General features: G+C 39.7%; 1 protein-coding gene across 1 annotated transcript in view; it reads left to right on the top strand.

Moving 5' to 3' along the window:
* PDGFC (platelet derived growth factor C) overlaps positions 1-26926 on the top strand; it is a 217561-nt gene that overhangs the window by 138966 nt on the left and 51669 nt on the right. Inside the window, exon 3 of the mRNA XM_029235534.1 lies at positions 24018-24198. Within this exon, the coding sequence (XP_029091367.1) occupies positions 24018-24198 (181 nt within the window). The remainder of the gene's footprint in view (positions 1-24017; positions 24199-26926) is intronic.

Here is a 26926-nt window from a genome sequence, read left to right as displayed (position 1 = left end):
TCTGCCTCTTCCTCTGCTTCCATAGATTGCTTTCTTGTGGTGGGCTTCACTCTCAATCAGTTTGTCTTCATAAAATCGCAGAGGAAACCAGGCAGGTGCCAAGATTTTAGAACTTGCAATCTTCGAAGGAGACAGGAACTCTTCCTGCAAAAATTTTTGGAAGAGTTTCTTTTTGTTTTGTAATTTCATTGAAGTATAGCTGGTTTACAATGTTGTGTTAGTTTCTGCTGTACAGCAAAGTGACTCAGTTTTATATATATATATATATATATATATATATATATATATATATATATTCTTTTCAGGTTCTTTCCCATGATGGTTTATCACAGGGTATTGAATGTAGTTCCCTGTGCTCTACAGCAGGACCTTGTTGTTTATCCATCCTCTATGTATAATGGTTCGCATCTGCTAACCCCAAACTCCCCCTCCCCCTTGGCAACCACACGTCTGTTCGGAAGAGTTTTGATTGGCCTGCTTTGAGCCAGGTATCCATCCCTGGACCAGTTACTATAGGGGGAGCTAGGAGCAGCTGTTACCGTGCTTGGCAAGATTTGGGCTCCTTGCCCATCCTGAAGTTAAGTGATGGTTTGTATTGCTGGAGAAATGGTTCCTGAAAACAAAACTTTCCCTTTCCATCAGAAAGAGGAAGAAATGCCAATGGTGCAGAAATAACCATCTTCACTCGTGGTGTTAAGACCCAAAAGGAGTTACGGGCAGCTTTCAAATGTACACTCGTTGCTTTCCCCTCCTCCACTTCTGGCCAGAATAAAGTTCTCTTTAGAGTGAAGGTTTTACCAGAGCCCTTTCCAGCCGCTCTTGAGTATAGTGAGCTTGATGGCATAATTTATAGTTTTGTTATCCTTTGACCTCTGTAGCAATTACTTTTGTAACTTAAAAAAAAAAAAAAATCGTTCCCAAGAGGCTTAAAATGAAGGGTAGGGACCTGACCAAGTCTGAGATCAAGGGACTGTGCCCTTGGCTAATGAGATGTTTTGGTTTTATGTTTTGAAATGTTCAAAATCAACATTCCAGCAGAGAAAGAATGAATCCCGTAACTCCCAGAACCCGTGTCGGTCTCTCCATGCTTGTCTGTCTCCAGCCCTGTCTGTACCTATGTCCCCGTCATATCCCTCCATTTACCCCCAACACCTCCCTCTCTTCTTGGCTTTCCTTCCCCCATCTTCCCCGTTTATTGCCCAGTTATCACTTTCCCTCTGTTACTCAGGAAGATTCTGACCGTTTGCACTCCATGAGGATTCGGGGCATATCTTAGTGCCCTTCTCCGTGGCAAGCCTTTACTTTCAGTTCCTGCCATGTCTTCCCTTGGGGTGATGATGCCACCTCCTGTTTGTCCAACTGGCACAGCGACTTACACTTGGACAACTTCTGCAACCAACGAAACGCCCGTATTACCAGCTAGCTAGCTAGTTATCCATTTATATAATTTTACCCCCAAAGAAAAACCAAGCAAGAGCAATACAGCACCAATCATTAAGAATAAAAGACTTCTACGTATACAAGTCTTAAATATACTGCACAGGCCTTTCTTTTCTCAGCTTATTCAATATTTTATGTAGTTGTATCTCCAGTATTAAAGTATTAGTATCTTTTTGCTGTTTGAGCTTTCAAATGGCACACTTTCCTCAGTTCCCCTGGCCATGACTCTCAGGGAGCTAGGCTGTGCTCAGCTCTCTTTAGGGTACAGACTACTTTCTAAAGAAACAATCTTTAAATAGGCCACCTCCTTTGGCTTTCACAGGACAGGGAGATGCTGACTGAGGTTTTATTTCTAATTCATTCATGGAATTATTTCTAAGTATTATTTGATTTCCCCTCTAAGGTTTTTGACAGAATGAATCAAAACATATAACTTTCACAAAAGGATTATTGTTTTGCTATGCAGTTAACAGAGGTTAAATTAAGATATTTCACAAAACCCTCTGAAGTTAAGCTGAAAAGATTTCATTGCACCTAATTCACACTTGAAGGTAGAAGGTAGACGTTAAGGACCCCCTTCCCAGCTTCCTTGCCCATGTTGGTTCTGCTTACATCTCTGTTTTCAGCGGAAGGAATGAAGTGAATATTATCTCCTGGACCATGAACATGATACGAATAGTACATGGATATGGACATTAATGATGATATGAATAGTATTGGGTTGGCCAAAAAGTTCTTTCGGGTTTTTGAAAAACCTAAACGAACTTTGTGGCCAACCCAGTATATGGATATGAATATCATAATGATATGAATATTGTATGTATATGAATTTTATAATGATACGAATAGTGTATGTATATGAATATAAGGATGGGAATAGAATATGGGTATTATGATATGAATATTATAAGGATATGAACAGTGTATGTGTATGAATGTTGTCACCGTGCAGGTGAGGCAGACTCGCTGTGAGCCCAGTGGACTGCTTCTGTGCAGGCAGACCCGACTTTGATCATTCACTGAAACTGACGAAAAGAACGGGGGAAAAGGGATTTTCTGTTGGTATACAGAGGTTATCATAAAATCAAGGAGAAAGTCCTTCTACTGTATTACAATATTTAAAGGAAAATGCTGTGGAGTGGACCTCACTTTAACATTTCATTCAGTGAAATCAAGGGAGCCTCACCCTCTAGAGGTAGGGTTTGTGGTAGTTGTGACTTGCCTTCTGACTTGCCTTCAGATGAGATGCAATTGAATATTGGCGACGTTGCATGTTGTATAAGCTGTCACCTGGCTTAAGAACAATTGGGGAGACCTGTGTGTTCATAGATGCCCACTTAGAGGAGGGCCGTGTGGAAGGAGTCCTGCCCCAGGGAGTAGACTCTGGGGACTCTGGCTCAGAGCACGCGCAGTGTTAGTAATCTTAGGGAGATGCTTCTTCTTATGTAGATGTAGAAAGATGCTCTTGTCCACAGTAATGTACACCTTCTTTAATTTCTGTCCATACAAACCGTCAGGTTACTGGTGCACAGGGCTGTATGTTCCTACCTTCTTTTTAAAATCCCACAGGAGGGCTTCCCTGGTGGCGCAGTGGTTGAGAATCTGCCTGCCAGTGCAGGGGACATGGGTTCAAGCCCTAGTCTGGGAAGATACCACGTGCCGCGGAGCAGCTGGGCCCGTGAGCCACAACTACTGAGCCTGCGCGTCTGGAGCCTGTGCTCCGCAACAAGAGAGGCCGTGATAGTGAGAGGCCCGCGCACCACGATGAAGAGTGGCCCCCGCTTGCCACAACTAGAGAAAGCCCTTGCACAGAAACGAAGACCCAACACAGATAAATAAATAAATAAATAAAATCCCACAGGAGACCACGAGTAGAGTAGATTCTTCCGCACGCATCTAGGTGAGATTCTGAATGCATTTTTCAGCACACACAGTATTAGGGCTACTAGTTTGGGAAATGGAGAAATTCCATTTGTACTTTGCTCCAGGTACCATACTGATGACTTAGAATTTTCAGTAGGATGAATTGGCCACTTATGGACATGAGAGAATTATGATGAGGGTGCCGTTATGTACATGGAAGAACAATGGCTTGGAATGCCTGATGTGTTTCAGATTCAGCTCTGTCCTTTACTATTAGCTACATGGTTTTGGTTAAAATACTGAGCCTGTTTTATCATTATATTCTTTAAATAAAATAAAGTAAGGGGATTGGGTCCCAAACGAAGATTCAAGTCTCTTCCACCACTGAAAGATCTGTGTTTCCTTGGACTGTCCACACACATTTGTTTTGCCTTTATAAAGTAATGTTTTATAAAAGTTCTTTGAAAATATTAAAGTATAGGATAATATTATAACTTTTCTGTTCCTGTGGGAACAAAATCCCTTCATATTTCTTTTTTTTAATAAATTTATTTATTCATTTTATTTTTGACTGCATTGGGTCTTCGTTGCTGCACGCAGGCTTTCTCTAGTTGCGGCGAGCAGGGGCTACTCTTCCTTGCGGTGCGCAGGCTTCTCATTGCGGTGGCTTCTCTTGTTGCGGAGCACAGGCCCTAGAGCGTGCAGGCTTCAGTAGTTGTGACTCGTGGCCTCTAGAGCGCGGGCTCAGTAGTAGTGGTGCAAGGGCTTAGTTGCTCCACAGCATGTGGGATCCTCCTGGACTAGGGCTCGAACCCGTGTCCCCTGCATTGGCAGGCAGATTCTGAACCACTGCACCACCAGGGATGCCCCACTTCATATTTCTTAAACTGTAGTTTTATATATGAACCTTTGCAGTAATATTGATTTTTTAAAAATATACTTGATTTATATACACATATATATTCTTTTATAAATATATATAAAATATATATATTCTTTTTCATATTCTTTTCCATTATGGCTTATCACAAGGTATTGAATATAGTTCCCTGTGCTGTACAGTAGGACCTTGTTGTTTATCCATCCTATATACAATAGTTTGCATCCGCTAATCCCAAACTCCTAATTTGTCCCTCTCCCACCCTCCCCTCTGGTAACTGTAAATCTGTTCTCTGTGTGAGTCTGTTTCTGTTTCGTAAATAAGTTCATTTGTATCATATTTTAGATTCCTTTACATTTAATTTAATGGGACAGAAATTTCACTGCCCAGAAATCTCTCAGGGGCTTAGTTGTTTCTGTTGTCATTTTCAAACTCTTAACCATATGACCCAAGCCCATGACAAATCCCTAAATGTAATGGAACCAACAGCTCTGGTGAACACACTGCTGACAGTCAGGCGGTAGTAAAGGACTTATGCATTGCATACAGTACATGTCGAAACCCCATTGCTCAAAGATTTCTCCCCTAAAGTGATTCCTCAGTAGCTGTTTCCAGCACTTGGACACATGTCTGAATATACACTGTCAACAGTCAAGTAGACCGTGCTCCCTGTCTGCCAAGAATCCCAGATCGTTTCCCCATATGGCAGCTGACTTAACCCCCGACTCTTTCTCAGCAAAAACCCCATGCACTGACTTCAGTCACCCACTTCTCGACATTCCTATCTGTGGGTCTCCAACTCTGCCCGTCTGTCTGAGTAAGCGAGCCAGTTCATGGTATCAAAATATTTGTGTAAATGGAACCAGTCCTAATTCATCGCTTCTAAAATTATTTCATGGGATTGTGGTAGGCATTGTTTTGCTGGGGCATCGGGGTTAATCTCGGCACAAATGAGGCCAGCACTTATGTTATCTGAGAGCATTTTGCCCCCCGAAACTCTCTAATCGTAGTTTCCCTACTATTTATCTAGGTTAAGAATGTCCAAAAGCATGACGGTAATAGTTCAACATCATTCTCCAAAGTGTGACACTGCTCTTTTATGCTTAGCAAACTTCAGATTCTTATTCATATCTCTCAAGAACTTGAATATGAGGAATTTCTTAGGAGATAAAAAGGAACGTTTAAAAAAACAAAGTTTTCCACGCAGCCTGCAAAGAAAGGAAAGAAAGAAAAAGGGAAGGGAAGAAAAAAAGAAGAGAGAGAGGGAGAGAGGAAGATACTGTGTTTGCTGCCGGCTATTTGCAGACTACACTTCTTTTCTGATGCTGTCAGGTCTCCGAGGGCCTGGGTAGAGAACCCTAGCAGATGGGAGAGCTACGTGACAAATAGCACCACTTACGGAGCGCCTACTGTTTGCAAAGCAAACTAGGTTTGCAAAACAAACTAGGTTAGATACGCACGTGAGCGCTAATCTTTCAGCAGTCCTTCACAGGAGGGATTATCCTTATTTTACAAAAGAGGATACAGGTGAAAGAGGATGTAAAAACTGTCCAAATAGACAGAGCTGGAAAATGGTAAAGATTGTATTCATACCTTTGCTCCAAGTTGAAGCATTATCTAAGAGTAGAATTATCCCTGTGTGTACTAACTGTTGTATCATTTGCTAGGCAAGAAAAACATCATTATGTATCTTTCTTGTTCATCATAAAACTAAATACAAGTAACACCTGGTAGCTTAAATCATTAAGTAATAGTCACGATCACATCGACAATGTACTTCCTATCCGAAGATTTTGGTAATTACAACTGATAATTCCATCCCCAGACTGTTTGCTAATAATAGGAATTTATGTTCATCAAATGTTTACAATCGGTGCAAAGTTCAGGTTCGCTGGTGCTCTGGTTTACCCTGCTGCAGTAAGGTGATGTGAGCTTTCCCTCCTAGGACCAGAGTTTAATTATGTGCTTAGTGAAGGCCCACTAGTGTAAGGGACAGACTAGGAGCATTAGCATAATCCCTGCCCTCAGGGAACAGCTAAACTAGCCAGAAGCACCAGCGCTTGAAAGACACAAGATAATGTGAAATTGAATGCTGAATTGTGAAGAATAGAATAAGATTCTCGAAGTGGAGAAGTCTGAAAGGAAGTGAACAGCCTGAGAAGGTCACAAGCAGGGTGGCTGCCAGGAGATGTCAGAAGTTGGTACTTACCGTCATGAACTCACCACCGGAAGGTGGCCTTTACCTGAGATGATCCAAAATTTGGCTTGAATAGCACATTGAACCAGCTTCTGAAGGCCAGGCTTAGGTGAAGCAAGCTCTCAAAATATCAACCTGTAAACCAGAATTAAATGTATTCAGTTTAAATGAAAAATATAATGTCTGAGGTTCTGATTTGACAAAGAAGCAGATAAATGACCACTCGTGGTTTTGTATGTGGTGCTTGCGGCATGTGCTCCAGTGTGTGTTGTAGGGACGAGGCCAGTCCTGAAGGTGGGTAAGCCTCACAGCGTGTAGAAGGAAGGCAAGAAAGTATGGCTTAGGGTCGGCTACTAGCATCATCTGGATTATGTTAACCAGGGCTTGAAATCATGGGATTTCAGTACAGAGAGAGGAAATAGGCAAAAATATTTTGAAATGAACAAAAATATTTGCACTAACAATTCATGGGCTGGGTTGTGTGTGATAAGGAAGCATTAGTCATAAAGCACTTCATAATTCATTAATCTCCTGTTTAACAAAGCAGGTGGGGAGAGTTAGAAAAACTTAGCTACAGTCCTGCTTGTTACTTCCTTGAAAGAGGTAAAACGTTTAGTCAAAGAGAATGATTGAAGTACGCACGCTATTATATATAAAATACCAACAGGGACCTACTGTAGAGCACAGGGAAGTACACGCAGTTATCTCGTAATAACCTATAATGGAAGAGAATGTAAAAAAATATGTATATATGTATACATATATGTATAACTGAATCACTTTGCTGTCAACCTGAAACTAACAACATTTTATTTAAATCGACTATATTTCAATAAAAATTTTAAAAAGAGAATGATTGATGATAACAAGCCTTGAGGTTTGAGAATATGTAATTAATACTGCTTTTACAAGCCTTTATTCAGTATAGAAACACTGGTGAGGTTGAGATGTATAAGCTTGGGTCCCTACTTGGAGACGATTTGAAAAAGAAACAGCCGGATACCTAGACCATAGAATTCAAAGACAGCAAGTTGTGTAACTAGTATTCAGCTAGCGTGCCAAGGTGTATACAGCAAATCAGAGAGCTCGCCGTGGTAATGATTAGCATGTGAGGAAATGAAGGAGGAATAACTTTATAATAAATTTCTAAAAAATAGTGTCTAATTTGGGACTTCCCTGGCAGTCCAGTGGTTAGGACTTTGCGCTCTCACTGCTGAGGGCACGGGTTCAATCCCTGGTCGGGGAGCTAAGATCCCACAAGCCACGGCATGGCCAAAAAAATAGGTGTTAATTTATTACTCTGAATAAAGTCTAGAGTCCTCATGTTTTAAAAGCCACCTGCAATTATTTTTGAGAAAGTTATGCTTGTATTTAACGTGAATAGGCAGAATTAGAGAAAGAAGAAAAAAATGTTCAAGAGTATAGATGTTAGTTATATAGGAATATTTCAAGACCACATGTGTAATCATGACTATTTGGTTGCCTACTCTACTTATGTTTGTATATAAATATGTATGTTAACATATATTCATGTGTAAACTCATCCATCTGGCCGTCCATCCATCCATCCATCCATCCATCTATCCCACTCACCAGTCATTTAGTCCTTGCTATGTATGGACCAAAGACCATGCTAAACATTGGGAATAAAAAGATTATTAGATGGGCCCCTGGCCTCTAGAAAGCATTGAATAGTAAGAAAATAGTAATGTGTGTAGTGTGGACTTTGCTGGGGAAGGTGGCAACCTCTGTGCCTGTGGGATTCACAGGCGACGTCTCTGAGAAGATGACATTCAGCTGAAATGTGAAGGGTACACGTAACTGTGCCGAGTGAAATGATAGAGCTAATACTATTAGCCGTGCAGGACTTAATCGGTCAACTTTTAAAGTGTGAGCGTGGTATCCATTGTTCTAAAGAATTCCATGCTCAGTATTTTAAAAGTTGCCATTAGGCACCTTCTAAGTAGATCCAGTGAAATGCCCTGCCGTGTGTGCTTGGAACCCATGAGTCATAATTGGTGATATAGTGCGTTCTTGACCTATGACAGGAATATTATCGCTGGAGTTGCTGTATTGAAAACTGGGATCATGTTCGCCATCTGGTGAGCTGTGCTGTCTCGCCCAGGTTGAGGTTCAAGATGACTAAGGCCCTGAGTAGCCCACAATTACTCAGTTGCCCAAAAGCCCACAAGTAGACGGGAAAGTTGTCTGTGTCTCATCTGATCCCTGAACTGGAGTTTGCAGAGGGCGGGGGCAGGGAGAGGATGCATGTTGCCTTATCTTTCACTTTCCTGTGTGGTTTGAAGCACTTCCGTTCGCCTGTCAGCCAAATGGAACGAATGGGTCAGTGTTTGTGCCTTGGTGTCAGATAGCAGCTAGAGGCTGGGGACATGGAGGTGAAAAAAGTAAAGAAAAGAAAAGAAAAGAAATGCAGCCCCTGCCTAATAAGAGCTTGTATTCTAAACTTATATCCTGTGCTAATACAGTATTAGAAAGACATTTACATGTGTATTTTTTTTCATATTTTAAACTCTAGTTTAAATGAAAATATGAACAGCTTTGCAATTGAAACCAGAGTATAATAGTTGCCGCCAGTGACTCCTGTTAGACTTCGGTTCTGCCTGTATGGCACATGGTCTGGTACTCTTCTACTCTATTTATATCGTTTTCTTGTTTCCCTATGAGATTAATAAAATCAAGAAGTGACATGCGTCATTGATTCCTGTCATTTTCAGAGAGGACATTGAGGCTTAGTAGAATAAGTAGGTAGATAAAAATTTCTGAATATATGAATAGAAGTCAGGAGATAATCAAAACTAGAAAAAAAGCAGGGCTTCCCTGGTGGCGCAGTAGTTGAGAGTCCGCCTGCCGATTCAGGGGACGCGGGTTCGTGCCCCGGTCCGGGAAGATCCCACGTGCTGCGGAGTGGCTGGGCCCGTGAGCCATGGCCGCTGAGCCTGTGCTCCGCAACGGGAGAGACCACAGCAGTGAGAGGCCCGCGTACCGCAAAAAAAAAAGAAAGAAAAAAAAGCTATTCTACCCCTCTGTCAAGGGGTGAAGAGCCTAAGAAAACTGTTAAAAGAAGCTGAATTTTCTGGTAGCCTGGGAACCTATTAAAGGCTATGGTAAGAGTCCTGGATATCAAAGCCCCTTGAAGGGGTAATTTTAACAGGATGAGGAAAGAAATAGAGCAAGAGGAAAAATTTTAAAGTGAGAAGAGGAAAATAAAACAACCCTAGGGCCAAAACAAACCCGGCCCAGGGATACTGCCCAGGAAGGTGGGTTGAGCCAGGTGCACACGAAGCCTAGCATTTCTTATTTCCCTTTTCATGCCACAAAATATGAAGTAATCGCCTTAGCTGGACTTACCAGAATGGTCAGATCACCTAGCAAAGTGCAATGTTTTCTTTAATATGAAGATTTTTGTTCTGTTTAGTTTCTTGAGAAATGACAGTCCTTTTTCTTTTTCTTTTTTTTTCTCTTCTTCTGCCTCATTCTGTAGTCAGGTTCCGAGGAAAATATAATCCCGTATATCCCATAAACCTTTTGGCATTAGAAATAAAAGTGATGATCTTAGAAAAACTCAAAGTGAAGATTGATTCTTTTCAAAATTGCTCAGTAAACTTTAATAAAAAATTATTCCAACTTACCTAATTCAGTTTCTGGATTTCATATATGTATGAAATATATATATGAATAGCTTGATAATGAACATGCTTAAAGTAAATACATATGTACTCAGGGGGTGATACAAAAATCAAAGTGATATGAGTAGAATTTTACCTGTTCTACTTATACGCTACATATTTATACCCTAAAGACACACATGCATATATGTGGGTATATGTGTGGGTATATTTACATATGCATGGGTGTATATACACACACAAATATATACCTGTATTCTGTAGAGTGACCACTGAAGACAAAGTAGAAAAAGCAAACAAAGTAGCAGTAAAATTCCATTTTTATGACTTGGACAACACAGGTGAATGAGAAACGAGAAGGTCTCGGAAACTAATAGAATTTTCATTCTATAATAAAAACTTCCATTAATTAAGCATCTTCTTCATGCCGGATCCCATCCTATGGGAACCTCTTGGAATCACTCTTTGGTGTATCTGAGGAGGGATGAGGGATCATTTCTTTTCAGAAGAGTCAGATGGAGACTATGTCACATGAATTCCAAAATCTGCTTTTGTGTTCCAAAGGATGACCTTTCTTTTTTTTTTTTAATTTTTATTGGCGTATAGTTGGTTTACAATGTCGTGTTAGTTTCTACTGTAAAGCAAAGTGAATCAGTTATAAATATACCTATATCCGCTCTTGTTTTAGATTCTTTCCCCATAAGGAGGACCTTTTAAGGTGTGATTTGTGCTGCACGGCATGTAAGAAAAAGGATTTTGTGCTGCGAGACACTGCAGTCTTGGAGCCCTAGGTTTCCAAGCGGACCAGTCGGCACTTGGAAGAGTTTTGTGAAAGTGCCTTGGTTAGGAGGAGGGGAGGGGCCTTCACTCCTGGGGGGCTTGGAGCCCCTAACCCCGGGCTGCCTGGTTAGGGAGTGGGCCGTGCACAGCACGGGGCTCCTTGTTGGCACGTTTGCTCAGTGCCTCAGCCCCTCCAGGACTGTATGTTTCTCTCTGGCTTCATAATACACTGATATTTACAAGTTGTTTCCATGGATATTGTCTGTAGAAAATGATGATATCCGGTGACAGCAGTGCCACACAGACCTTGGGAAATAATAAAATATTCTAGAAAAATGTAGTAGTGGGTATTTTCTAGTCATATGCTCTGTGTTTAAGCTGCTTTCTTTTTGACACGACTATACTCATCGACGGAAATGTGATTTGGATGTTAAACCAGAAAAAAAAAAAAAAAGAAGCTAAGATTTTTAAAAATACCTTCTGGACTGTCTAGTTTGGTGCTTATTTTGCCAAGAGGGGCATGATGTCTAGAGCCGGTTAAAACTGAACAGCTATTTCCTTAAAATTAGGAGTTCATGACTCAAGACTGAAGTGCTCTGCACATCTGTTTGTGTTTGTTAAAGTACTAGGCTATGGGTCTGTTCTTAGTGATTTTAAAACTTTGAATAAATAATTATGCTGGATGGCCTGAAATTTGTTTTAAACTCTGAGAGTATTTTTTTCAGAGTATTTTTTCTCAGAAATCATTCCATCATGAAATAAATTTTAATAAATATAAATGCTCAAAATAAGTACCCTGAGCTTAAAAAAAAACACTCATATTCAGGACTATGCCTGAAATTCTCTAGTATCCCAAGAGGAAGAATATTTTGATTTCACTTTGGTGTATTTTAAAACAAACTTATTTTGCCATTTGCACAGACTTTATCACCAAAAGACAAATCTGTGTATCTAAACAGATGAGCCTTTTAAAATCCCTTATGCTCCTGATCAGCCATTTAAATATTTTCTTTTAAAACCAGGCCTGACGTCATGATAATGCTTTGATAAGCATTGCAGGAATCTGGTCCAAATTTTATTATCACACTACTTAAATAATTCTCTCAGCTGTAGATAAACCCATATCCAGTGCACCTTGGTCTGTCTGTGCAAGTGTAGGGACAATACAGCATAGGTAAAAAATGAACCAACCTAACCAACAGCAATCCTTTGCAAATGTCTTGATTAATGATGTTATGGCCTTTTGTTAATATGTTTAGGCAATGGAATTCAGCTATTCAAAGAATCTATTTGGCTGGTAGGTAAACAGCATACAGAAGGAGCAGTCCATAGGGTGCCTTTGGGTGATGGTTCATTGTGGCTTTCCTATGCCTGGAATGGTGTTGATATTGGGTGGACAAGAGTATATCCGTAGGCCTTCTTTCTTTTAAATTTTGAGGCCCTTTAAGTAAGCCTTGACATGTGCGTTCCCATTTCAATATTCCTAGTATCCTAAACTCAAGAGTTGGAATGCATTACAGGAAGTCCTTTTTTCCTATATCCACCTACTTCTACAGGCAAATTCTCCTCTATCCTTACCCTATGTATTGAAAGTAGAAGGAAAAACAAACAAGATGATAACCCATGAGAGAAAAACTTTGCTTAAGTCTAAGGAGAATGTTAATTTCATTGCTTCAATTTAGTCCCTCCAGTTTCTGTCCGTACTACAGTGGTTTGGTAGTTGGCACATGTAGCAAAGGTATACTGTCTATCATTTATATAATTGTTACTTAATTGTTACTGGTTTAATAGTGACTCAGTCAATATATGGTTAATAAACAGCCACACACCACAAAGCATCACTAGGCAGCCCTCAGTGTTAGTGAGGTTTTATTGTGAGAATAATTACCTGATAGTAATGATGGTTAAGAGTGGCCCTCGGAGCAGAGAGGAACCTTGTCTCGCGAGGGGGCTCTGAGTTGACCTGGTAACCGGAGCTGCCTGAATCTCGGCATAGTTTCAGGAATTGCACAATGGTACAAGGTGATGCTTCTGTAACAGTGCATCCATCACCCACGTAGTAGTTGCCTCAGGGTAGGGGTAGTATGTTTCAAGGGCTGGCGAGTCCTGGAAAGGATGCTGAGCGGGTAGGTGGGTGCTGTTTTTACATTAACTCATTTCATTCCCACAACAGCCGTCAAGTTGACCCTGTTCCTGTGCCTGTTTTGTAGGACGTAAAATACAGACACAAAATTTAAGAATTCGTTATTTGCCCACTGCATTCGTAAATGTGTCTTCTGCTACAGTGAAAGGAGCAACCGGTAATAATAATTAACAGCAAGGCATGTGTGCTTGTGTTGTTCTAGGCAGGTAGGCTTCGGAAAGTAGGGCCATGGGGGCTGGTTCTGAGGTCCGCCTCGAGCCAGAAGTAATGATTCCCACAGCTTGTGGTCAGGTGAGGAGCTCGGGGGCCCGCTGTTTCTCAGAGCCAGAGTATTACATGTGGGGTTGTGACGATAGCAGCTACTAAAAAAAAAAAAAAAAAAAAACCACGTATTGAGCAGTTTACTCCTTAGGCATTGTTCTAATTGCTTCATGTACATACATTCTCTCATTGACCATTCACGACAGCCTTGAGAGTTAATGAATATTATCCTCATTGGAAAGAAGACGATCTAGGGAGGCTCCATCGTGTCCTGTTTTGCTAGAGACAGTATCATGTGATGGCTAAGAACATGGGCTCTGAAGCCCAGAGCAAGGACCTGCCTCCCCATTACTCTTCGTTGTATAACTTGCTTTGTTACCTCTTTATACCTCAGTTTCCCATCTCTAATATGGATATAATAATGGGAGCTACAGATAGGATTGTGTTTGAAGATTGAATCACTTAGTATTTATAACGTAGCTGCATACATGTACTCCATATCGTTTGCTTTATTATCGTGGTTATTATTTTGCACAGATATTCTAGAAGACTTGGGATTTTGGTAAAAGTTACCGTAAACGCATGCCTTTTTGTCATTCAATAATATTGTTTGCCTTTCTTCATAGAGTGCTTATATTTTATTTGTTACTTTTATTACTACACCTTTTTACAGCTCGCTGAAAGACATGTTTCCCTATTCGGTTTCTAACTTTTTTTTTTTACTGTCATAAGGAAAAACTATTGATGCTTGTATATTGATCTCACACTTAGTCACTTTACTAAATTCTGTTTTAGTTCCAGGTGGTTTTTAAAAGCCAAAAACTTTGAAATCGTCTTTGATACCTGTTTTTCTCTCACACCCAGACCACCTCCTATCAGATCTTCAGACTGTTCACAGCCTGGAGCCCATTCTTTACCCCTACCTGCCCCCATGCTCAAGCCACCCACCTGGATGATGGCGGAGCTTTTCCAGTCTCTGTGCTTATCCGACTACTGTCTGTTCTTAAGGGATCTGTTATCAACTAAGGATCGTTTTTCTCCTGCTTCTATTACATTTATTTGCTTTCCTCTCTTATTAAATTAGCTCGAGCTTCCCCCCAAAATGCTGAAAATAGTAGTGAGAATGGCCAATCCTGTCCTTGTTCTAACCTTAATGAGAATGACTTTGATTTTATTTAATGTAATACTTGCAGTTAATTTCTGTTGTGTAATTTTACCATGATTTGAAAGTTTCCTGCTCTTCACAGTTGACTCCGTTTTTATCTAAGTATAATTGACTTTATTACGTTTTTTTCAGCATTTATTAATATGAACATATAGTTTTTCTCCTTTGAATATTCTAAAAGGTCATCATTACATTAATCCTCAAGTTCATGATGCAAATCCATATTCTGTCAAGAAGTATGCTTTTAACCCACTAATGAACGATATTTGATTAAATTTTATTTAGAATGTTTGCATTTCCCTCCATTTATAAAAAGGTTTTTTGTTTTTTTGTGGTTTTTTTGCGGTACGCGGGCCTCTCACTGTTGTGGCCTCTCCCATTGCGGAGCACAGGCTCCGGATGCGCAGGCTCAGCGGCCATGGCTCACGGGCCCAGCCGCTCCGCGGCATGTGGGATCTTCCCGGAATGGGGCACGAACCCACGTCCCCAGAATCAGCAGGCGGACTCTCAACCACTGAGCCACCAGCGAAGCCCTTCCCTCCATTTATGAGTGAACTTGGTCTTCATTTTACATGTTTGATATTTTGCCATTTCAAAAAACTTGGACACAGTACTTTTTTTTCAATTACTAGAAATTCTTACTTTTTCCAGCTTTATTGACATATATTGCAGTATGATTACCACTGTGGCATTAGCTAAGAGCCCCTTCATACCACGTCATTCTACTTCTACATTTAAGATCCATTCTCTTAGCGACTTTCAAGTATATGATACAGTATTGTTAACTATATTCGTAAGATTTAGGCTAGGTTTTATTATTATTAATTGAGTGAATATCTGGTCATGTTCCATTTTTTTTTTACAATTGCTTACATAACATTGAAATTATACATTCCTTTAATATCAAACGGAACTCTTCTATAAATCCTATGCCATTGCATCTTTTTTTATTGACAGATGTTTGACAGTCTTTTCAATTTCTTCTGGAGTTATTAGTCTGTTCACTTTTTCCACTTTTTTAGTCAACCTTTGTAATTTACGTTTTCCTAGTAAGGCATCCATGTCATTTAGCTTTTCAGATTTAATTGGCAATAGTGTTGCCTAAAACATACTTACAGATGTGAAATCCATTTTTATCTGTGATTACCTCTTCCTTACTCCTATGCATGGAAATTCTTGACCTCCCTCTCTCTCCCCCCCAACTCCTTTCTGAAAACCAGCTCTTGGTTTTAATTCTGAATCCTAATTTGGTATTTGAATATATCTTTTAGAGTTTTAGTCTTCATTTTTTTTCACTTTATACTCTCTTGGTTTTCTTTTTTTTTTTTTTAATTTTTCTAGCTTTGTAGATTGAGTTCATGGCTTATATATTTGCAGTATTTTTATTTAGTAATAAGATAATTTAAAACTCTTCACTTCCTACCATGTACAGTCAACACCCCCATTTTTGACACGTAGAACTCTCATATTTTCCTGAGAATTACTCCATCGTATGTTGTCCTCCCTCTGCAGCGTGCTCTTTGCTTTGACTTATGCATTTCCTATGTAGGTTTAAAGTTCTCCGTAACGAATTTTGAGTGCCTAAAAGTAGACAGTCCTGAGTCAATTAAAATAAATACCTGTAAATGTATATGCCCAAATTATCAAGTTGATGGATTAATTTATTTGAATGACTGTTAATGGTTCTCCAGCCACTGAACAAGTTCATTTGGCCAATCTGGACAAAGACACATAAATTCTATACTGTTAAGCCTCAGAATAGAGGAAATATAATTAAGTAGGAAGATTTTAAATATAATAGGCAGTACGGCTTTGCTCTTGAGAGCGTGGGCTTTGGAGTTCAGCTCCCAAAACCGAAGCCTTCGCTCCACACTTAGTTGCTATGTGACCTTGGCTGGGTACTTAGCTTTTCCATATTTTATAATCTGTAAAATGGGCAAAATAACAGTATTAACCTTTTATGATTTTTGTGAGGATCAAAGGAATGTATAAAGAGCAATGACTATGTGTAACATGTGTTACGTGTGTAATTTTTAAACAATTGTTATTGGAGTAGAGTTGCTTCACAGTGTTGTCTTAGCCTCTGCCGTACAGCAAAGTGCCTCAGCTCTACGTGTACATACATCCCCTTTTCTGGATTTTCTTCCCATTTAGGTCACCACAGAGCACTGAGTAGAGTTCCCTTTGCTATACAGTAGGTTCTCCTATTTTATTTATAGTATCAATAGTGTATATATGTCAATCCCAATCTCCCAATTCATTCCACCACCACCCTGCTTCCCCCCTTGGTATCCATACATTTGTTCTCTACGTCTGCGTCTCTATTTCTGCTTTGCCAATAAGTTAATCTGTACCATTTCTCTATATTCCACATATAAAAGATATCATATGATATTTGTTTTTTTCTTTCTGACTTACTTCACTGTGTGACAGTCTCTAGGTCCATTCACGTCTATGCAGATGGCATCATTTTTTTCCTTTTTATGGCTGAATAATATTCCATTGGATGTATGTATCACATCTTCTTTATCCATTCATCTGTCAGTGGACACTTAGGTTGCTTCTATGTCCTGGCTGTTGTAAATAGTGCTGCAATGAACATTGGGATGCATGCATCCTTTCGAATTACAGTTTTCTCTGGGTATAAGCCCAGGAGTGGGATTGCTGGGTCATATGGTAGCTCTATTTCTAGTTTTTTAAGGACCCTCCATACTGTTCTCCATAGTGGCTGTATCAATTTGCATTCCCACCAACACGCATAATTATTAAAATTTATTTTCATTATAAGGTAAAGTATGGATGACCATTCTGGTGCCTAAATAGGGATTTAAAACGTTTACTCTGTGTCTGGGTTGTCTTCTGTTAAACCAAAGTGTAAGCCAGCGAGCACTGCTGCATAGCTGTCATCTCGTTAAGTTTATTACCTTCCCCAACAAGCCCAGGCTCCCGTCGACACATGCAGAATGAGGCCTTCTGAAGATGCATGTCTATTTGTTGGTAGAGTTTCACACCACCCTCGGGTTCGATCATTCACAGGGTAGATTTAATTGAGAGGGTTTTAGTTAGTGTGAACTAGAAACAGCCTGTTTTGCAGGGTTGGTTTATTTTCGTGGAAGGAAGCTAGGTGTCGGACAATTGTGTTTACAAGTGAATTTATTTCTTTGGTTTAGTCCTCAGCAGCTCTCCTATCTTCAGTTTTTAAATTCCCATGTGAGAACGAAAATTTTGTCTACAATACCAGACTTGTTTGTTAAACATAAAAGAACATAAACCCTCCGTGGGCCCCCAGGGCTATGATAGAGAAAGGGAGTGCTCGTTATAAACCACTTAGCGCTGTGTATACTGTATCATGTTTCCATGAGAAAGTGATGTTTGATTGGCCCCTAAAATAGGTTTAGTAAATCCCTTAAATACTGATGTGAGCAATTGTGCACGGGGGAAGTTAATACCTGAGAGTGTGTTATAGGATTACCATGTCTCCAGAAAAGTCACCTGGGCATGTGTAGATTTCTGAATCTGATTCTGTTTTGTAATTTCACTTTTATGGGTCAAACGTTGCTTGATTTTATTTTCTCCCATTCATTTGGCTGAGGCCTGCAGATAATCTTTTATCATTGTTTTCTCTCTTCCTTTTCTTCTTGATGTTTTGAGCTGTGTTGTAGTGTGTCAGCCAGCCAACTTATGCAATGAGTCCCATAGTCTCTACATGACATTCTATGAGAAAAAAGAAACATTTCAAAGTATTGGGGAAGATAATTGGATTGAATACTTTAGTCTTTTTCCAACCACACTCTATAAACAAGTTAGAGGAAAATATGGAATTGAGTGGCAGTGGTTTTTGTTTTGTTTCTATTTTGAAGGTTAGGAAGCAGCCGTGAGGCATGGTAATATGTCTCAAGTAGATTGTCACTGGGTCTGTTTTAGACGACTTGAAAATGATTTAAATATAAGAATGCTATTTTTAGCAAGAGGATTTACTGTTTTGATTCACAAAATTAATGTGGAATAATTGGATGAAACTTAGCATTATATTATCATAATGACACTGCTTTTGAAAAACAAATCCTAAAATGCCAAATTTACTATGAAACAATTAGTAGTATAACTTAAGTTCTTCTTCTGAAAGGCAAAGAACAGAGCACTTTTTAGAGGTTCGTTTCATTTAACTTCATGGAATGAAAAACTATGTAGGTCTTTAAAATACGATGATAAATTTTTGTATGCACCAGACTTGTATGAGCTTGTGAGAATTAATTACCAGCTATCTAACTGCAAATCCAAAAATTGTTATAAAGATTAGGGTTATGGGGTGGTTTTTTTTTTTTTTATGGCGTCAAATTCAGTAGCAACTCTTCATGAAACAAGTAATAATCTACTTGTCACTCTTCTCTGCAGGACAGTGATTTTTGTCTCAGGATACAAGTTAGATACGGCAAAGTTTAAGACTTATTTGTGCCTTAATACGTTAACACTGATAATCTAGATATTTCCGAGTGTGCTTAAAAACTCCTTTTGTTTTTATTTTTTATTTTTTCTAAATTGTGTGCTGTCGTGAGTTGCTGAATTAGGGCCAGTAAGATCTTTCTTTTTATTCTTATATTTAAATTAAAAAAAAATATTTTTGGCTGCGTTGGGTCTTTGTTGCAGTGCGCGGGCTTCTCATTGCGGTGGCTTCTCTTGTTGCGGAGCACAGGCTCTAAGCACACAGGCTTCAGTAGTTGTGGCACGCGGGCTTAGTAGTTGTGGCTCGTGGGCTCTAGAGTGCAGGCTCAGCGGCCATGGCTCACGGGCTTAGTTGCTCCGTGGCATGTGGGATCTTCCCGGACCAGGGCTCGAACCCATGTCCCCTGCATTGGCAGGCGGATTCCTCACCACTGCGCCACCAGAGAAGCCCCTAAAAACACCTTTTAAATACTTATAAGGAGCTTACAGATCGGATTAACAAATATGGTGTTTCTTTATTTTTGGCCACGCCGGCGGCATGTAGGATCTTAGATCCCAGACCAGGGATTGAACCTGCGCCCCCTGTAGTGGAAGCACAGAGTCTTAACCACTGGACAGCCAGGGAAGTCCCTGGTGTTTCTTTTTTTAACAGAAATCAAAAGGAAATATGTATAATAAAATAGTTATGTGAGTTGTCAGTTTTAGGTTCCTTGCAAATGGTATTCTTTTCTCTTGGGATGTTTCTATTAGAAAGATTATAATAGTTGTTTTGAAAATGGTCTGGAGGAGGGAATAAATTAGGAGTTTGGGATTAACATATACACACTACTGTATATAAAAGAGATAACCAACAAGGACCTGCTGTACAGCACAGGGAACTCCACTCAATATCTTGTAATAACCTATAAGGGAAAAGAATCTGAAAAAGAACATATATATGTTTAACTGGGTCACTTTGCTGTATACCTGAAACTAACACAACATTGTAAATCAAATTTACTTCAATTTTTAAAAATTAGAAAATAAAATGATTTTAGAATGATCTGAAGAAAGTTTTTGACACTATGTGTTCACCCAACCAGTTTATTGAAAATGACTTCATAATTGCCAGGCCCACGGGATGCTTCTTGGCTTTCATCTCCTTTGGTCTTTCTCTGGCAGTGACGGCGGGCCCACTTCTGCTTGGGTGGGCGCTCTCCCTCCCTCTTGCCTTCGTCCTGTGCCATCCTGCTCCCCTGAGGGCTCCTTTTCAGGATGTTTTTGTTACAAGGGCTTCCTTTCTGCCCACACTTGTCCGCACCCTCAGACGTGCTGTGACCCTGTGTCTGCGCTGCTGCCTCACTGAGACCTCCTGTAGGTGCCCCATAGTCTGCAAGGGAAGCAGACTCAGATGCCCACGTGGGCAAGTGATGGAAATAAACGAAGATCTGGTTATTAAGAAAAAAAATAATAAAGCAGCACAGGAAACAGACAAGGCTTTTTAAAAACTGGAAGGAGGATGTCTCATCTAAAGCCCTTTCCACCTGGCCCAGCCTCAGTTTCCGTGAAGGAGTGAAGGCCATACTGACCTCGTGCGGTAAACGCTCTCCGTCCCTGGCACCCAGCTGCTCGGGTGAGGCCAGAGGACAAAGGGCCCTCCTCTCCTGGAGCTGACGCCGGTTCTGCAGATCTGAGTAACACAAGGAGTCACACCAGGGCTAATAATATTTAGTATGACCAGATGTTCAAATTTGTTTTAAAAGGGCCTGAAATCCAGATTTTTCTGTGAAATTTGACTTTTGAAAATGTTGACTTACAGACAGGGAAAGACAAATATCATATGATATCACTTATATGTGGAATCTGAAAAAAATAATATAAATGAACATATTTACAAAACAGAAATAGACTCACAGACATAACAAACTTACGGTTACCAAAGGGGAAAGGGGGGGAAGGGGGGATGGTGGGAGGTAAATTAAGAGTTTGGAATTAACATACATATACACAGTACTATATAAAAAATACATAGACAGTAAGGACCTACTGCACAGCCCAGGGAACTACGTTCAGTATCTTGTAATGACCTATAACGGAAAAGAATCTGAAAAAATATATATATGTATATGTATAACCGAATCACGTTGCTGTGCACTTGACAACATTATAAGTTAACTATAGTTCAATAAAAAGTAATTTAAAAAATACAGGTAGCACCTAAAAACTTAATTGATTCATTAAATGTCGACAAATATTTTAAAGAAGGGTAGAGGGCTTCCCTGGTGGCGCAGTGGTTGAGAGTCCGCCTGCCGATGCAGGGGACGCGGGTTCGTGCCCCTGTCCGGGAAGATCCCACATGCCGCGGAGCGGCTGGGCCCGTGAGCCATGGCCGCTGGGCCCGCGCGTCTGGAGCCTGTGCTCCGCAACGGGAGAGGCCACAGCAGTGAGAGGCCCGCGTACCGCAAAAAATAAATTAATAAATAAATAAATAAATAAAATAAAATAAAGAAGGGTAGAACCTCTTCACACTGTGCTTAACCTCTTTGGAACATTGGTCTCCAAACTACTTTTCTAACATCCGACTCTGAAATTTCAAGGCCTTCGTACCTACACCTGTTCTTCCAGCTTGAGCTCCATCCTCTGTTCACAAGGGACCACCCCGAGCCCCTGGTTTCCTCTGTTACGTCCTCGGGATTGTGCTTCTCGCTAGAATGCGTTTCCATTCTCCCTGTCCCCCCTGGTCAGTCAGGACTCACTGACAGCCCAGATGCTGCTTTGAAGGCTGACCCTCATCTCACTGTACAGGGTTTCCCTCACCTTGAAAGTGTTCCGCACTGCCCGTTTTTCCTAAACACTCCCATTAGAGCGCTCAGCGCTGTTTAATGGGCCCTGAGCCCATAGAAGCTATGGTTTCATCTCTGTATCCCGAGACTCTAGCCCAGCACTTTGTGGGCTGGCACTTTGGGCCAACACAGTGCTTCACAGGTACTCGTGGAATGACTGACCAGGCCTGAAATCAGCTGTCTGCAAACTAGCCCTGATGGTAACCCATATCAGAGAGCGTCACCTCCCAAACACAGAACAGACATACTCTGTGAAAAGCGACTTTGTTCCACCTGTAAACGATCTCGGTATAAAAGTTACTCTTTGATTTAAAATGCTAGTTATCAACTTTTATACGGCGTCACGTCTGAAATAACCACTCAGTCTGTTTCACCCAAATCTTCCTCCCCCCGCCCCGCTTCCTGGTCCACCTTCACAGCAAGACTCCTGGGAAGGTTGTACCGGCTGCCTTGTGCATTTATCATTTACCACCCAGGCTCGTCGTGCAATCGAGCAAAAGCTATGCTCTCCTCCGGTATCTGAGTTTTCTTATTTGTTGCTTTCACAGTCGCAGGGTCACATTAAAGTAGGTGCCGGGTGGGAGCGAAGGGGTGCTGGGTAGAGAGGAAGGGCAAACTGTTGAGTAGGAGCTCTGTGCCAGCGACGTCTAGGCGCCGCCGCGCGTGTGCTGCCCCACCTTCCCTCTCTTAAAACATCCCCGTGAGTCAGGTAGCATTCTCCTCATTTTAAGGACAAGAAAAACGAGGCTGGAACAGGTTAAGTTACACACCATAGGAGAGCTCTGGCTACTGCTTGAGGACAAAGTTGCATAAGTACAATTGGTTCATTATGCACTTTGTCCTTTTTCATCAGTTTTTTTCTTCTGTAAATTCTGTACTGTACAAAGTATATTAATTTTAGTTGTCTGGTATCTACTGAATTTAGACTTTTTAAAAAACCAACCAGTTGTTTTCATCCATGTCAGACCTCCCTTAAGAAAAGTTTGGCAATGTCCTCTTTACTATTGTGAAACACAATTCATAACAGCGATCATCTATTTATATGTGCAGTTTAAAAAATAAATGTAATGGCCTACATGCTCTGTAAAGCTGAAATAATAACAGTAATTTATATTAAAATACACATGCACCATTACAAGAAACGGAAGATGAAGTAGTCAGATGTTTGTATCTTTTAAGCAGCAGACTCAGACCAAATGGGTATGTTTTCTGGTTTTCACTGTGATGCAAAGAGTATAAGCAATGTTCCTATTAGTGATTTGATTTTCCAAAGTAGTAGCTGTTGTTCCAAAGTATAGAAACTTCCTTCGACTTAACGTGATAGTTCTATTTCTAGAAAATTTGGCTTCAACTAAATCTGCAAAACATATTTGTGCTTCTGTGTGACAGTATTACGTTCTAGACTCAGATGGACGATAGCAGAAATGTTGCCTACGTGAGTGTCCAGCGAACTGTTTGAAAGACGTGGAGGGCATGGAGCAAACACCCATTTTTGGGACTGTCCCTTGTTGGGTGTCCACGGACCTTGCCCACTTCACCCCCGCCCCTCATTGAGACAATGTAAAATGCCCTACACATTTCTCACAATTCTCATAAGGGGCAGCCCTGCTCTCCATGAGTGCCACTGATCGAAACTTTCAAACCCAAGTTAACATTGGTTAGGAAAGTATTAAGCATTCATTCCATAGGTTTAAGATACTGCGTGTAGCACAGTGTAAACCAGAAGCATGTAAGAATTGATTCCTTTCTTCAAGGGTTTAACAGCCTAGCTAACAAGATGGATCACTTGCATAGGCGTAGTTAAAGTATGCGTTTATCAGGAAGAGAAAGATGGCAGTGAGCTGAGAACAGCCAGAAAGGTCTCACAGAGGCAGCTCAGTACAGAGTGAGATTTGGAGGACGTGTCTATAAAAAAGTGGCTCTAGAAAAGCTTGGAACACAGATGAGGAAAGGGGGCCAAGGAGCCTGACTGGGGTGAAGGAATGACTGCCGGAAAGTGATGGGCAGTGATCATGGAAATTAAGTTGGAGCAAAACTGTCATATCCAAATGGAGATTAAATTGAATAATTCATGAACGTCAGATATGGTCGCTCTGTACAAAATATTCAAGTTATGACCTGGCTCTTTAAATGAATTTGAAGTTCGTTACCAGTAAAACTGGAGGGCTTAGAATCGAAGACTTGTATTTCTTTAATTGGGAATGCATTTTCACTTGTGTCTCTTCTTTGGAAGATTTTATTCTATTTATGCAGTTAAATTTGGGATGAACTCACAGCTGTGGTCTGCAGGGACTCATTGTCTCCATGGACATGGACTTCGAATTCCTAAAATAACAGGCCATGGTTTGATGTCTCTTCTATCTTGGTCTCTTGCAGGTATGATTTTGTAGAGGTTGAGGAACCCAGCGATGGAGCCGTATTAGGGCGCTGGTGTGGGTCTGGCACTGTTCCGGGAAAGCAGATTTCTAAAGGCAATCAGATCAGGATACGGTTTGTGTCTGATGAATATTTTCCTTCGGAACCCGGCTTCTGCATCCACTATAACATTGTCATGCCAGTAAGTACCACTTAGAGATGCCCTTATGTATCTGGATCAGTTGTTTGGTCACTTCTTTTTCTCCTTTTAAACAAGAGATTTAGGAAAACCAAGAACCAAAAACCTTTCCATAGCTTGATTTTTCTTTTCATAAATGTCACTATGGTTATCGCTATAACTATAATTAATTCACTGCAGATTATTCGTGTCTCCATTGCCTTAAAAGTCCACGCTTTTATGTGTTTTAATTTTTCCCCCATTAAGGTGTCATCTTTCCTTTCTGTACCCACCAAAAGCTGACTGTTTAGATGTGTCATTTTATCTTTTTTGGGGGGAAAGGTAAACTTATTAACTACTCTTTTCAAATCAGTGTTTTAGAAAAATATATTTTAAAAAGTAGTTATCTTTTCAAATCAGTGTTTTAGTAAAATATATTTTAAAAAGTAGTTATCTCAGTTTTCCTACTTAATATTTGTCCTGATTAATAATATTATGGCCTTTGTACCCCAAAGAGGAAGTTTCAAAATTCTCACAGGGATTTAGGAAATCTATTTTTATTTGTATTGCAATTGTTTATTCCCTTTATTTTATGTATTATTTCAAACATTTGTATCTATTTGTTGCGCTGCAACAAAAATATTGAAAACCTTCTGGCTGTTTATCACATTCTGCTTATAATGGTAATTCAGAACTATTTATACAAATATGGTGTCACCTAGTATACTTTTCAAATATGATGAGTATCACCATTTAAAAGACTATAAAATTGATATCATTAATGATTTTGACAGATCTAGCAAATCAGTATGCACACTGGGAACATGAAATGGCGTGGGCTATATGCATTAATTAACATGTATATTCTAACCAGGTATAAAAATAATGCATCCAGCACACTAACAATTCATGAGGCCAGTTAGAAAATATGGGATCAATATTTAACTTTATATATTATTATATAATTATTATAATTACAATTAGAATATATATAATTATAATTATGATAATTATATATTATATCGATATGTAAATATTATGAATAATTATACATTAACATATAAATATTGTGAACGATTATACATTATTCATATATTATATAATATTATAATATTATATTATATAATAATTTTTAAACATTGTGAATAATTATATATTATTCATATTGTAACATTAAGCAGGAATTTCCCTTTTTTGATTGCCCAAACTCAATTCCGTGGAATAGTATTTAAGCAACTGACTAAATTATGAAATTTAAGTATTGTTTGAGATACAGCTGAAAAGAAACAACAGAATGTAAACTGAAGTTGGAAAAATGATAATTTATTTATTAACAGAATCATTTACTGTGTACAATTGAAGTTAAGGGAGGTACCTCTAAAATATGCTGTGAATTTACATTGTGAATCTTGATAAATTTTCTGATACAGATTATTTGAGATATCTGTGTCTCCATTCCATTATGAAATACTTTGCACAGTATAGATTCTCTACCATGTCCTTTGTTAATTTCCAAAATTTTTCTTAATTTAACTGTTTAACATTTTAATTTAAATTTAATAAAATTTAATAATTTCACCTAGAAAAGTGTTAATATTAGACAAGGATGAACTTACTTAAAAACCTTTTGATACTGTGACTATTTGTTTGAATGAAACCACTAAGAATCTGTTTATCACCCTTTCACAGTACGCTGCTTCACAGAATTTATGAGTTTAATATTTGTTTTAAGCCTAAAACGCCCTTGGGAGCCATGAGAAAGCTGCACTTTCACAAAGTTATACAGTCCATATTTTCCAGTTTGGATTTAGCACATCTAATGTTCTTAAATATTTAAATATGAAACAATCAAATTTTACTGTAAAACATAATGGTAGGTCTTGTATCATAGCGAAGGTTTGATTTATCCCAAACCTGTGACAAAAATAAACTTGAAACTGAGAAGCTATTTGTACAGTATTTTAAATGAACTAGTGTCTTCACATTATATTAATAGCAATCTATTGTCATCCCACAGAATAAGACATGAAAGCAAAAACATATATATGCTGACACCAAGTGTTGCCTTCCTCTGATTTTATGATCTCATAGGTTGCCTGGTTGTATAACCCACGGAGTGGTGTGGAAGAAATAAAATATGTAAAGACAAAAACACAGGAAATGTACAGTGCCTCGCTTAGTTCTGGCCCCATTATAGTTTTTCAATAAGTAGTTGAATACTGAGTTGACCATACAACTCAGTCACCCCAGCTTAACTAACAGCGGATTCACTGACACTTGTGTTTCCATATGCATGTGTGTGTCAGATTCCTGAGCCTGGAGATGAGATAAAGACCCATAAGGATCTGCTGTAAGTACCACCCATCCTCTGGACTGGGAAGGACCCTGCCCCCTGGGTTTGACCTGTTACCAGGGATTCACTGTGACTAAGACCAGAAACTGCATCTGGGAGACTTTGGGTGAAGAGGGTATTTCTGTTTGCATCATCAAAATTAAGTTCAGTACGTTTTTAGATCGTTACTGAAATAGTTGGATAAATTGTCAATATGGACTTCGGATTGACACTCTCCTGGGCTCTGTTGAACGTGTCTTTCTCGGTAACTAACTTCTTGGTAACTAGTTGCCCTGTGACGGCTGTCTGGGCAAACACTTTGCATTATGTTTAGGAAACCATCAGGCTGGGGCCAGAGGAAGCAAGAGAAGAGGACAGTAGGTTCCTGCCTTGCTTAACATGTGTGACCTGGTGATTTTA

The sequence above is a fragment of the Monodon monoceros genome, unplaced genomic scaffold (assembly GCF_005190385.1).
Source record: "Monodon monoceros isolate NGI ecotype Baffin Bay Population unplaced genomic scaffold, NGI_Narwhal_1 Super_Scaffold_20, whole genome shotgun sequence".
Lineage (NCBI taxonomy): Eukaryota > Metazoa > Chordata > Mammalia > Artiodactyla > Monodontidae > Monodon > Monodon monoceros.
Note: the sequence above shows the minus strand (reverse complement) of the source record. Positions and strands in the feature narration are given on the sequence as shown.